The 14,052-nt window shown below is 31.6% G+C and overlaps 1 protein-coding gene across 1 annotated transcript; it reads right to left on the reverse strand.

The window, feature by feature from the left end:
* Positions 1-9,887: 9,887 nt before the first annotated feature.
* LOC105771520 (guanine nucleotide-binding protein subunit gamma 4) lies at positions 9,888-13,369 on the reverse strand. The gene is made up of 3 exons (XM_012592970.2): positions 13,296-13,369; positions 11,136-11,217; positions 9,888-11,020 (listed from the first exon to the last, which is right to left on the reverse strand). Exons 1-3 carry the CDS (start codon positions 13,302-13,304, stop codon positions 10,230-10,232), a joined length of 882 nt encoding a protein of 293 aa, XP_012448424.1. The 5' UTR covers positions 13,305-13,369; the 3' UTR covers positions 9,888-10,229.
* Positions 13,370-14,052: the final 683 nt, after the last annotated feature.

Consider the following 14,052-nt stretch of genomic DNA (forward strand, 5'->3'; position numbering starts at 1 on the left):
TTCTATTAAAAGGTAAGGCAGGCAGACTAGGCCCTAGTAAAGCCCAATTAATAGTTGACACGTGGAATTTGAGTAGAACTTCAATAGATGGGGTTGCTTTTTGATTGCTGACTCTACAATCTTTCCTCTTTCTTTCTGGATGCGACGGCTGGCGCTAATGCAGTCAGCTAGTTTAACATTTCTGGACTAATTTTGAGTAGGGGGGAAATTGTGATTTAAAGAATTAAATTAATTTTAAAATTAATATATATCTCATCAATTAAAATTAGATCACTCAATATAAATACAGGGAATTAAAATTTAAAATGTATTCAAACTTTCTTTCAAAAAAAAAAAAATTCAAACTTAAATTAAATCAAAATATATTTGGAAGGCAAGTGGAATTTAAAGGTCAAATGCTGCTATTAGACCCTGTATTATTTTTTAAATAATACAAATGTGTTAATATCTAATTACAAATATATAATGGTTATATTTAAATATTTAAACTGCTTATATATTCTAATTAAATTTTATAAATAATTAATATTTTTTGCTTAAAATATTTAAAATTTATAATTCACAATTTAAAATGTTAACAAGTTATAATAAATTATTTTATATTCTTATTAAAATATAATAATATTAATTAATTTGAACTTTATTTAAATGCATATTTGTTACTTAATAATTTCATGTCTAAAATAGGCATTTTATTTCTCAAAACACTTTTGACATCAATGCTAAACACTCAAATCTTAAACCAAACTTTTCAAAAGTACTTCTTAAAAACACTTTTTCACGATACTTTTCAAAAGTATTGCTAAACCAGCTCTTAGTCCACATTCACCAATTGGATCATTCTTAGTGGCTATATATATATATTAATTTGAATTTTTAAACTTAATGCAAACGATATATTAGCTGATTTTTTGCAAGTAATATGTGAAAAAAAAACAAAACTTAACTTATTGAATTTAATAGTTATCATTTGATAAGGATTATTCAAATTCGAAAAACATAAAACCAAAAATGATCAAATGAAAATACAAATATTAAATCCATAACTTATACAAAATACAAAAAAAAAAATTGACCAAATTTAAACCCAGAGAAAACTAAACATTCAAAGTTGTAAACTCTCTTTTTTACCAACATTACCAAAGCTTCATTGACAATTGATGTGCTTCAAATTGTCAAAGTAATTAAATTATTTGACAGAATGGGCCGAGTTTAGACAAAAAAATAGGTGCAAATATGGGGGATGAGGTTGCAGGTCCAGATGCACACACGTGTAACAAGAATCCCATTGGGGTTGCATCCATTCTGCTGGTTCACAATTTATAGTAATAAATGAGATAATATGATAGTTTTTACCCTCTGCTGAATTGGGACTCTTTCGATGAATGAAATTCTTGACTTATATCATAATAATTTAGAAACGGAAGGAACTAAAATCGGCACCAAACTTGATCCGACTCAAGGTTTTTTATTTTTGGGTAAACAAAATATTTGTAGCCTCAACGTCGAATTTTAGGTCGGCTCCAAGATTTTGGTGATGAACCCATGTCTCCTGTCATTACAACCCTTGCTTATGTATTCGTCATTAACAGTAGCGGAGCCCCGAGAGAGATACCGACCCCCTCCAAATAAAAAAGTTCTTTTAGCTTCGCCCTTCGATTGATGTCCATAATCACTGTAGAAGAGTCATTACTTTTTTAGTATCTAGAATCAAAATGTATAGTCATTATAAATTAATCAAAAGTTCATAAACAATGAAAAATGATCTTTTCATACAAAAATAAAACCCCAAATTAGATTATCCAAATAAAAGAGAGAACTCAGAGAAAAACAAAGCTAAACATATTTAGGAAGTGTTGGCATATATTCATCAATTTAACAAATCAAAATACAAGTTAAATAATTTGAGGTGTGTTGTACATTGTCCTTAAGAATACTTTGCCGTATAATGTGTCCATAGGGTTCAACAAGCTTTTCATTATAAAACGAGAACATGAATCAATAATAGATTATAATAGAAAATATTTACTAAACTCAAAAGGAGGAGGAGAAAACAAGGGAGAATGGTATATTTTTTAGATGTATTTAAAGTGAAAATGAGTCATGGGAGTTTTACTGCTAAAAATAGTAAAGAGAAATGGATTTAACTTAGTTTAAAATAGTTAAAAGAAGGTTTAACAAATTTGGGCTTGCCTAAATATAGTTTTACTCAATTAAACTATTTTTATCTTGGCTAAATATATGTGTTACTAGTTAAATAGTTTTTTTTCTTAAACGCTAACAATTTTGAAAATGAGCGATTAAGAACAATTAATAGTGGCGTTACTATTTTTCATCCATTTTACCTAATATTGATTAGTATAATAACAAATTTGACCGTCAATATTTAAATATTTTGTTAATTTATTCTTGATTCTAACAAATTAAACTAGTTTAGCCTTCAATATTTACAGATTTTATTAAATTTATCATGTTTCTAGAAAAACATATGAAAAAGTAAATAAATAAAATACTTTTTAGAAAATCTAAAATTTAAAAAGAATGTATAAAAATAATTTAAACTTCCTAAAATATATATGATGTATTAAAGGGCCAATCATATTGTGCCATGTGTATTAAAAATTAATCTAATTTTTTTATTTTCTTTTAATTTTTATTAATTAAAAAATAAATAAATAAATAAATTTAATTAATTAATTAACCTTTTCAATTTTATTTCTTTCCTTTTAATCTTTCTTCCTTCCTCCTCTTTCTTCTAGCTTCATCATCATCATTGTCACCATTAGGGGTGAGTATTCGATCGAGTCGAGATGAATTGAGTAAAAAAGTTTCGAGTCAGTCGAGTTGACGAATCCTATTTTGTCAACCGAACTCAATTTGAATTTTTTTTAATCGAGTCGAAAAATTTCGAGTCGAGTCAAGTTAACGAATCTTATTATTTATACTTAATGTTGAATTTACATGGACCGATTATTTAACTAGTAGACGAAGTACAAGCTTTTAGATTAATTTTGAGTAAAGGAAAAAGGGAAAGTGGGGCGATTTGGGAAGGAAAGTAAGACTATTGGGTAAACATTTATCAAAACAACGTAGTTTTACCTTTTAACTTGATAGTTTTGACTTTTAATTTTAGATAAAGTAAACATTTATCAAAACGACATAGTTTTACCTTTTCTTATTTAGATTTTTGAATAATTTGAATTAAGTGTGTGCGTTCAGTCAAATTGAGTGAAATTGTTCGAGTGAAATTAGAAAAGTTAATAATGTGAAATTAAAATCTTGTTATAATATAACTATTTTCATGTTAGAGCACATAAATTTGAAACCATATATATTTGAAGACTTTTGAAAGCATAACAATAATAATAATAATAATAATAATAATAATAATAATAATAATAATAATATTTTAGTATGATAAATTTGAATCATTAATCACTTATTTAGATTCCAAAATTATTATTTTATAAATTTTTAAATTTTCAAAATTTTTATATATTTTTAGATTTTAAAAAATAGAATTTTTTAAAAATAAAAATTTTATAATTTTATAAATATTTTGAATTTTAAAATTATTTTGATTATTTTGTAATTTTGTTAAGAGAGACCAATTTGCTTATTTTCAAAATTGATAGAGACCAAAAGGGTATTTATAGTAATCTGTTATTCGAATTATTCAAGTTATTCGAATTGTAAAAACTCAACTCGACTCAAACTCGAAATCCAAAATTTCTTATTCGAGTTGACTCAAATAATTTGAATAGCTCGATTAGGTTAACTTGAAATTTTTTTTTTAAATTTTTTCAAATCGAATCCAATGCTTAACTTTGTTCAGCCCACCGCCACCTCTGCTCAAGCTCTGACCCAGCGTCGTTCACACGCCTCTACCATCCTCATTTTCCAACCGAAGCTGCATTAACACCAAATGGTAAAATAGCAAGCAATGTTGAGTCAAAGCTTGAGCAACAATGCATTGCATCAAAACAGGCTTTTAGCGGCGTTTTTTTAGGTCTATAGCAGCGCTTTTAAGCGACGCCAACGCCGCTACATTTTGTAGCGTTTATGTGAAATAAAAGCCGCTAAAGAGCATGACCTTTAGCGGCGCTTTTATCTCAAACGCCGCTAAAGAATATGACCTTTAGCGGCGCTTTTATCACAAACACCACTAAAGATCATGACCTTTAGCGGCACTTTTATCACAAAAGCCACTAAAAATCACGACCTTTAGCGATGCTTTACCCAGAAACGCCACTAAAAAATGACCTTTAGCGACGCTTTTATCTCAAACGACAATAAAAAATTATCTTTAGCGACGCTTTTTTCACAAACGCCACTAAAAGTACCGTTTTCAATTTTCATCCATATACAACCCTTCCTGTAGCATAAAATCCAACCAAAAACAGCAAATCTAAATGATACTTTAAATTCAACGAAAGATATATGATATAAATTGATAACTGAAGTATAATTCAAAATATTCTTACAATAATGTTAAAAGTTACACTATTAAAAATATTCTTACAGTAAGAAAACAAATGTCTAAGATGGAGGATTTTGCGACTACTGAAACATATTCATCATATTAATTTGTCCATAGAATTCCGATAACCACAAATAACAGTAACTAGGAAGCTCAAGGTCTTCATCTCCATGCCAAATATGGTCACTTGGCTGCATGAAATAGTAATTCCATTCAGTATTGTAACTCACAAATCAATATGATGTCAAAAATACAATCAAAATCTTGTTAGATGAAACATATTTCGGCAGATCTTTATGGGAGAAATGAAGGCAGTTTGTCATAATTTTTCAGCAAGCCAGGCAGTTTGCCTTCAATAATGAATTTTTTATGTAAAGTCTAATTAAAGGTTGTGCAGTGGACACCTAGCTAATTTCCATTTATGTAGCAAATTATAGTAGACTAACGCATGCTTCAGCCCTAACAAACTTTTAGAAGACATTTATATAATGCATTAAACAGGTTTTTAAAAAGGCATGACCTTTATTTTCAGATAAGGTATATATCCCATATAAGTATGCTCAACTTTTTTAAGGATTTTCATATATTTGGAGGATCATGTTCATGTATCCATGTCCAAATATGCATCAAACACAAGTGTCAAACATGAGCACTTCAGAAAAAATGATGAGTTAGAGTAACATAGATATAGTAGCACAGATCCCCCATGTCAACACTCAATAATGATTAATGGATAAGAAGGAAAAAAAAAGAATTAGGTACCTTAATTTCAGATATTGTGCCTTTTGTCGATTCAACTGTTCTAGAATGAATTCTTCAACAACCTCCATTGATTCCTTATCGGTCACAACCGAGTATCCGCCATAGATGAAAAGCTAGAAGAAAAGAAGCTCAAAAATCCAAAGAGCAATTTGCAAAATTAAGTTTACCAAGATAAATGAACTTTTAAGATAATAAGAGATATTAAAGCGCTTTGAATCAAGAAAATATCTTTACAAAATTAATGTTACTATAGGTGAATATATATATATATATATGAAACAATCATGATCATAATCATCAAAACTCATAGTTGACAGCAAGTACTCTTCATTTTGTTTAAAACATCAGTGTCCAACACATATGCAAACAAAGGTACTGAGATATGATCCTCCAAGGACATATCCATGTGGAAAGTGCACTATCACTCTAGAAGATGTCCATCTACAATTGGGATTGCCGGTGGACGGGTACCCAGTTATCGGGTCTACCCAATCTAGCAATAGGGAGGCGGTGTACTACGAGCTTTTGGGCGCTATTTCGAAGAAAATGGAGGGAGGTAAGGTCGAGCTGGGCTGGTTACGTGACACATTCCCTGATCCGAATGAAGATTCAACCGAAATTTAAAGAATCTGATATGCTCAGGCATATATTCTACAATTAATTGGAGGTTATCTGATGCCTGACACGTCATGGAGCCGCGTACATCTAAGATGGCTGCTGAAACTTGTTGATTTTAGAGCAGCCGGTAAATTTAGTTAGGGGTCTGCTGTCTTGGCAACATTATATCGGAAGATGTGCGGGGCGACGCGACCGAGGAGAGTAGACATCGGAGGTTGCCTGTCACTACCGCAGTCATAGGCACGGTTTCGCTTTCTATTTCTACGTCCTCGGGTGAACCACCCATATACATTCCCACTCATAACGAGGTAAATTTTATATTACATTTTACAATTATTATGTAGATTTTTAAAAATAAAAGTATGCTAAAAATTTATTTACTTAGGTGGAAACATCCGGCAAGTTATGCTCGATTATCGTCCTCACTTGAAGATATACGGCTTCTATTGGACCAACGGTCGGAAGCAGAAGTAAGTATTATTGAAAATAGATATTTCGATACATTCGCTAGTCGATTGATATTTAGTATTTAGTATTTAGTATTATAAATATAATTAATATTTCTATCATGTTCATATAGTTTCAATGGACACCATACGAGGATCCGGCAATTCGGGCAGTAATCCCAGAAAAGTTTTTACAAAATCCACAAGTTTGGCACGTGAAAGTCGTGTTGATCAACTACGCAACCGTGGAGCCGCACCAGACAGACAGAGTGTTACGACAGTTTGGATGTAGACAACTGATTCCGGTGGATCCTGAGGTGTTTGACGAGCAACACAAAGTCGACCTTCGGTAATTGAATACGGATTGGACGAGATACTGGTCTGAGTACATGAAAATGTGGGAAGATCAGTATGAATATCTACATACTCGGGAACCAATCATCGTTTCGGAGTTAGCGTGCGTTCCAGAATACATGCCATGGTTTAGGATCCATGGCAAGCCGTATTTACTGACGCCAGAGGAGAGGCAGTGGCAAATACGTAGCGAAAGGGAAAGGCGTGGGCCTCTAAATCCAAGACGACAAGACAACGAAGGCAGCCCTTCAACGAGGCTCAGACATTCACCCGGCTCATCATCAGCAGCCATGCAATCACCAGGCCCAACGAGAGTACCGACGCAGTCACCCGACACAGCAGTACAACCGATGATACCCACGCAACCGCCTTTTCAAATAATGCCAGGTGCGTTTCCTAGCCCTTATATATACCCTAACCCTTATATGTATCCTTTTCCGAGTCCTATGGCAAGTTGGAGCCAAATGCCTGGTTCAGCTCCATTTCCTGTTATGCCGAGTAGACCGCCGATGTATAGGCCAGCTCCATTTATTACATGACCTACTGTAGCAAAAGCGCGTCCACGAGGCCGTGATTTCACAAATTCTTCTCAAATAGTATCATGCTAAAAGCGATATTATACTATTTGCTCAGAAACGTAAAAAAAATAATTATTTCTTCCGTGCCCTACTGTAGCAAAAGCGCGTCTACGAGGCCGCGATTTCACAAATTCTTCTCAAATAGCATCCTGCTAGAAGCGATTTTATACTATTTTATCAAAAACATCAACTCGAAATTATTTCTTCCAGGACCTAAAAACTCTAAAAAGCCTGAACCCTAAAAGCCAAAAAAACCTAACGTGGAAAAAGCGGTAATCGCGCGTCACGTCGGTAGCGATGTCGAGTGCAGCGCCAGAAATCGTGTCCATGTCAAGACGAGTTGTCGACGTGGAAGCAAATCGCGTCCTTGAGGGAGCGATTTGCTTCCACGCCGACAACTCGTACGACATGGACACGATTTCTGGCGCTGCACTCGACATCGCGTCGACGTGACGCGATTTCACGGAAAATGGACCATTCCAGTAAATAATTAAATAATGGGCCCATTTCGGTAATTTTTGAAAAAAATAGGCTTTTATTGGTAAATTACCCGTTCTTTTGTTTAGGCTTTTTAGGGTTTTTTTAGGGAAAAAAATAAAGGGAATCGGGGTAGGGGAGAAATGGTTTGGGAAAAATAAAATGGGGAAAAAATAAGAGATTTCAGGGGGGATGGGGGAATCGATTTTGGGAAAAAGAGGGGGAAAAAAGAGATTTCATTTGAAATTCTGGGATAAAAAAATATAATTACAAAACCGCGTTGTTTTGCAGAAATATATTTGTGGCGTTTGGAAAAAAAACGCTATTATTGCTCGACTTTTAGCGGCGTTTGGACCAAAAATGCCACTGTTGCTCAACTTTTTTATGGCATCTGCAAAAAAAAAACTCCGCTATTGCTTATCTTTTGCGGTATTTTTTTCATAAACTCCGCTAACGCTCGACTTTTTTTACAATTTTTATATTGAATTATTTTATCTTTCATATAAATTTTAAATAAATATTCTTTTAAAATTTTAAGTAATATTTAAAAGAATTAGATAAAATTATAATTTTTAGTTTTTGTATTTCATTTTTATTTTTGTATTTCATTTTTTTTTGTTATAATTTAGTCCTATCCAAAATAGATAGTTACCTATCCATATCAATCATTACATTTTTATTTATTTATCAATTTTTTAAATCTAATATTTAAATATATCAAATGATTTAGATTAAATATTTTAAATATAAAAGCATAAATTGATTGTATAAAATTTCATCATTTAACAAATCTCAAGTAAACCTTAAATCCTAAACCATTTAATATATATAAACTTTATTATTATCTCTTAAATAATTTAAACAATAATCATTATTTTAATATATTAAAATTAATACTATCTCTTTTACAATTATATAAGAAATTATTTAATATATAAATTAAAAACACTAATTAATTTAAACCCTAAACCCTTGACCTTTTACCTCTAAACCCTAAATCATAAAACATAAAATCATAAACCTTAAACCCCTAACCCTTAACCCTTAACCCTTAACCACTAACCACTAACACCTAATCCCTAAACCCATAATCCATAACCCTTAAAATAGTAACTCTTAAACCATATACCCTAAACCATAAAGCCTAGCTAAAATATAATGACAATTAATTCAATATTTTAAAATTAATACTATCTCTTTTACGATGATATAAGAAATTATTTAATATATAAATTAAAAAACACTAATTAATCTAAACCCTAAAGCCCTATTCCGTAAACCCTAGAGCATAAAACAAAACCCATAAATCCTAAAACACTAACCCTTAACCCATAACCCATAACCCCCAAACCTTAAACCCCAACTCATAAACCATAATCCTTAAACCATAAAGCTAGATCTATAGCGGCGTTTTTCAAAAAGCGCTGCTAATGCCACTAAAGCTCAATGACGGTGCTTAATTTTTTTGCGGCATTTTTCAAAAAGCGTCGCTAATGCCACTAAAGCTCAACATAAAACGACGACGTTGTGCTTAATTTTTTTGCGGCGTTTTTTAAAAAGCCCCGCTAATGCCCGATCTATAGCGGCGTTTTACAAGAAGCGCTGCTAATGCTCTATCTATAGGGGCGTTTTTCAAGAAGTGTCACTAATGCCACTAAAGCTCAACATAAAGCGACGACGTTGTGCTTATTTTTTATGCGGCATTCTTTAAAAAGCGCCGCTAATGCTATACCTATAGCGGCAGTTTTCAAAAAGCGCCGCTAATGCTCAACCTATAGCGGCGTTTTTTATCCAAACGCCGCTAAAAGTGCCGCTAAAAACCTGTTTTGCTGTAGTGGAGGTTGCTTGGACGGAGTTCGACGGCGGTGATGGTGAATGACAATGGTGATGAAGCTAGGAGAAGGAGAAGAAGCAAGAAAGATTAAAAAGGAAAGAAATACAATTGCAAAGGTTAATTAATTAATTCATTAAAGTTATTTATTTTTTAATTGATAAAAATTAAAAGAATTTAAATAAAATGTTTTAAATACACATGGCACAATATGATAGGCGCTTTAATACATCATATATATTTTATGAATTATTTTTATATATTTTTTAAAATTTTTAGATTCAAAAATAAAATAAAATAAAATCATGGTTATTGGACAATGGTAGGGATTCCAAAATTCGTACAGAAAAACCAACTTCTGCCATTCTCTTATTGACACACTTTCAAGAAAATTAGGCTAAAGTACTGCAAGATTTGAAAAACAAGTAAAGGTTTTATTAATTACTCAAAGGAATCATGTAAAGACCTAAGAGTCACAGGCTGGGAAACTCCTCCTCAACCAACCACAAATGAAGAAAATTCAACCACAACTCCACTCATCCATTTTATTCATCTCCTCCCCTGCTTCATCATTGCAAATAGCAAACCCAAATTTCGTAATAATAAAGAAAAACAAAACGTAAAAGAACAAGCCAAGGCAGGCACTCAATGGAATAGATTATACATGTTATCCACTCTCCACCTCACATGGGTGTACAATAACCTGACGTTTTATGTTCAGTCCCCCCATAACAACGGCCGCAACTCCCACAACCACATGATCCACCACCACCACCACCACCACCACAACCCTTGCACCAAAAGCTGCCGCACCCCTTACATGAAGACGAAATAGAGCCTTTGCATCCGCCGCAAGAAGTGCTGTTGCACCCTCTGCAACTCCAGTTATTGTAGTATCCGTATCCGTATCCGTATCCGTATCCACCACTACCACTACAACCCCCACCACATGATCTGCTGCCGCAACCTGTGCAACACCCTCCACAAGAAGAGCTTCCACACCCGCTGCATGACCAGGACGACCAGTTGCTGCATCCGCTACAAGAAGAGCTGCCGCAACCTTTACATGAAGCCTTGCTGCTGCTACAAGCACCACAATACCAGCTGATCCACCCATGACCTAAGCAGCTTTTGCACCCACTGCCCCCACAACCATTACAACACATTTTTTTCCCGCAATTCTCATTGCATGCCTTTGCCAGTGGGAGTGGAATATATATGGTCTGGTTGCATGGACCTTCAGGATGCCACGTGTTGCATACCTTACAAAGTATCCATACTACTTTTGTCTCAGGTTCCTTCTTAGGAGGCTTATCTTTTTCTGTTGTTTTTTTTTCAGGCTGTTTAATCTCAATGCTTTTGATGCAACTGCCGGCCTTGCAGCTTATCTTGGTCTTGATACACTGAGGATCGATGGAGACCACAGTGATGGTCACCGTATTTGCCTTCTCATCGTATTTCTGGTCTCTTATTTCTGTTCAACACCATTACATCACATTTAATCGGTTTTCATTTATGTTATATGTTTGTTCATGCATATAGTTTAGGCACAAATTATAATGAGAAAAGAAAAGATCGATCAAACTTGCCCGGATATTTGCAGAGCACTTTCTTGACCTTCTGATAGCAACGGTAGCACTGAAGGTCAACTTTCAACACCATTGTTGTGCCCTACAACAGTGCTCTTATCAAACAATGTGATAGGTAAGAAAAGAAAAAAAAGAAGTATATATATATACACATATATATATTATCATACTACTAGAAATTCTATCACACATAGAAATCACATATTTAGATTAGAAAAGTGTATTTAAAAATAACATACAATAAATAATTAAATGTATTATTTACAATTAACTAATAATAACACATGAAATTTTTTATATTAAAATGAAAAGTTAAGATTAGATTGTGAGTAAAAGCGAAATTTAAACACATAAATATATCAAATTAAGAATACTAAATGAGTACAATCGTATATATTATATTAAAATAAATAAAGAATAATAGTTTAGATATACAATTGATATAGATAATATATAAGAGAATGAACGATATAAAACAGTAATTTCACTTCATCTTTATTCCTTTTCAATAGGAAAATGACAAAGTATATTTTCCTCTTGATTTTTAGCATTTTAGTTGAATTTAAATTTTTTAAGAGAAAAGGTTGAAAATCGGAGAAAAATCGATTTGTCATTCTCATATTAGAAAAGGATAGGAATAACGATGGAATCACGATTTCATACAATCATTTCTTAGGTAATAAAATATGCATAATAAAATTAAAATGCACAAAATATTTCAACTTAAAACTTTGTTTGAGCGATAAATGGCATGAGTTCAAATTGTATCACATGTAATTTTTTTATTGTTCTTTTAAGTAAAAGAATAAAATACCCTCAAATAAATTATTTATTTTAATTACGAAAAGATATTTCCATAATTTTTCTAATTGAGTTAGTATTCGGTTGACTCAAAAAATAACTCAATTAGGGATTTAAATAATTTAAATTGTTACCTATTAAATAAATATTCACTTTCTTCGGTAATAGTTAGGATGGATTCTCATTTGTAATATATATATATATATATATATCTATATATCTATATAGATATATAGATATATAGAAAGAGAGAATTAATTGAAATGCACTGTTGAGGACTTGGATGTCCTCCGCTGTTATATTAGGGGGATTGAAGTCTGCGGCTCATGATTCACGATTTCTTCCGCTTAAGCAAACATATGTACACGCACATACATACATATATATTCCGTGCGTGGAAATATCATATTTAAGATATATATATATATTTAAAAATAATATATAAGAAATAATAAAATATAATATTTAAAATTAATAATAATAATAACAATACATATGCAATATGTACAAAATTAAAATGGAAATTAGTTTAAATTGTGCTTAAAAAATTTAAATAAGTAAATATATCGATTAAGAATAATATTAAATGCAATCCAAATTTCATTTTTCATGAGTTGGTCATGACACCAACTCACTCAATCAATGACATTATCAATATATACAAACATGTGGGTGAAATAATTTGTATAATAAAATTAAAATGTATAAAATATAAAAATAAAGCTTTGATCAAAGTGGTAAAAAAAAGTATCGATGTTGGTAGCATGAGTTTAAATCTCAACAGTTTCAACTTTTTATTGGTTTTATAACTAAGAAGAAGACAAAAGTATCCTCGTAATAATATAGCTTATTTAAAATATGTAAGATTATTTTAATAATTTTCTTGACTGAGTTCCAATTCAGTCACACACTTAAATTATAAACTACAAATTTTACCCAAATATATAAGTGTGAAAATCACATATTTTGAATATGTGTGCATTTAACAATAATATACAATAAATAAGGTAATTTGAAACTATATATATATATATATATATGATACCAAGTATTCATGAAGAATATAAAAATTAAAGGTGGGTTTAAATAAATGGTGTAATATGTTTAATTTATTTTCTGTTGCACATTATAATATTATTATAATATCTAATTTTACTGTCATTAACTACATTTAATCCTATTTTTCATCAAACTCACCCCAAATCATAAAACCTTTCGTTATTTTGGAAACATAAAATGTAGCGTTAATGAAGTCAACACATAACTATATAATTATATATACATATCCGTAAATAACAGACAGCACATATGACATAGTAATATTAGAGAAAATATATAAATGGTGAAATAATGCCATACCTCTGCCATAGCAGTGGATGATAGAGCCAAGTGAAACAGACAAGGAGAGAAAAATCAAGAGATGGGTGTCCTTCTTACACTTCTATATCAACCTAAGCGGCTAAATTGCGTCTTAAATAGAGCGAAAGACTTTGACTCGATGCACTCTCGACCACCAATCGTATCCATCCGGCACAGTATGTTTTTCTTATCACGAGTCACGACAAAGATTGTCTTCATATGTGTTTATTGAATGATTGATGGCAAATTTTTTAAATTATCACCACCAAGGAACTTAACTTTTGATTGGACGTAGAAGCATCAATACAACAACCTCGTTTTGGTATGAAAAAGGTATTTCATCCTCCCCAACTACGTTATTTTGTTATTTGATATTCGAGCTGTTGTGGCTGACACATCCATGGTATTAATTATAGATTTTAATCTCCGGTCCCGGATTTATGCTCTCTTTCGTGGACCCATCCTCATTTCTAGGCTTTATATTATATTGGCATGAGATGTTTGGTACACAAATCTTAGTAAAATACATTGTATCCCAACTACATTTTGAGTTAAGTTATGATTTAATAGTGAAGTTAGAAAATTTTTTGTAGGAGTCAAAATAAAATTGTATATTTTTATAATAATAAAAGTAAATTTTTTATCATTTTAATGGGTTATAATTTTATTATTTTTAAAAGATTAAATTATTTTTTTTCATTTTTGGGATTAAAATGTAATTTTATCATATACCAATTTAAAGTTTTTTAAATTATAA

This window comes from Gossypium raimondii, chromosome 6 (assembly GCF_025698545.1).
Source record: "Gossypium raimondii isolate GPD5lz chromosome 6, ASM2569854v1, whole genome shotgun sequence".
NCBI classification, from domain to species: domain Eukaryota; kingdom Viridiplantae; phylum Streptophyta; class Magnoliopsida; order Malvales; family Malvaceae; genus Gossypium; species Gossypium raimondii.

What these genes read in the sequence shown, in the direction of transcription:
- LOC105771520 (XM_012592970.2), bottom strand. An exon ending in AGTGCTCTGCAAATATCCGG is followed by an intron (nt 11,021 to 11,135) that starts GCAAGTTTGATC and finishes GGTGTTGAACAG; the next exon opens with AAATAAGAGACCAGAAATAC.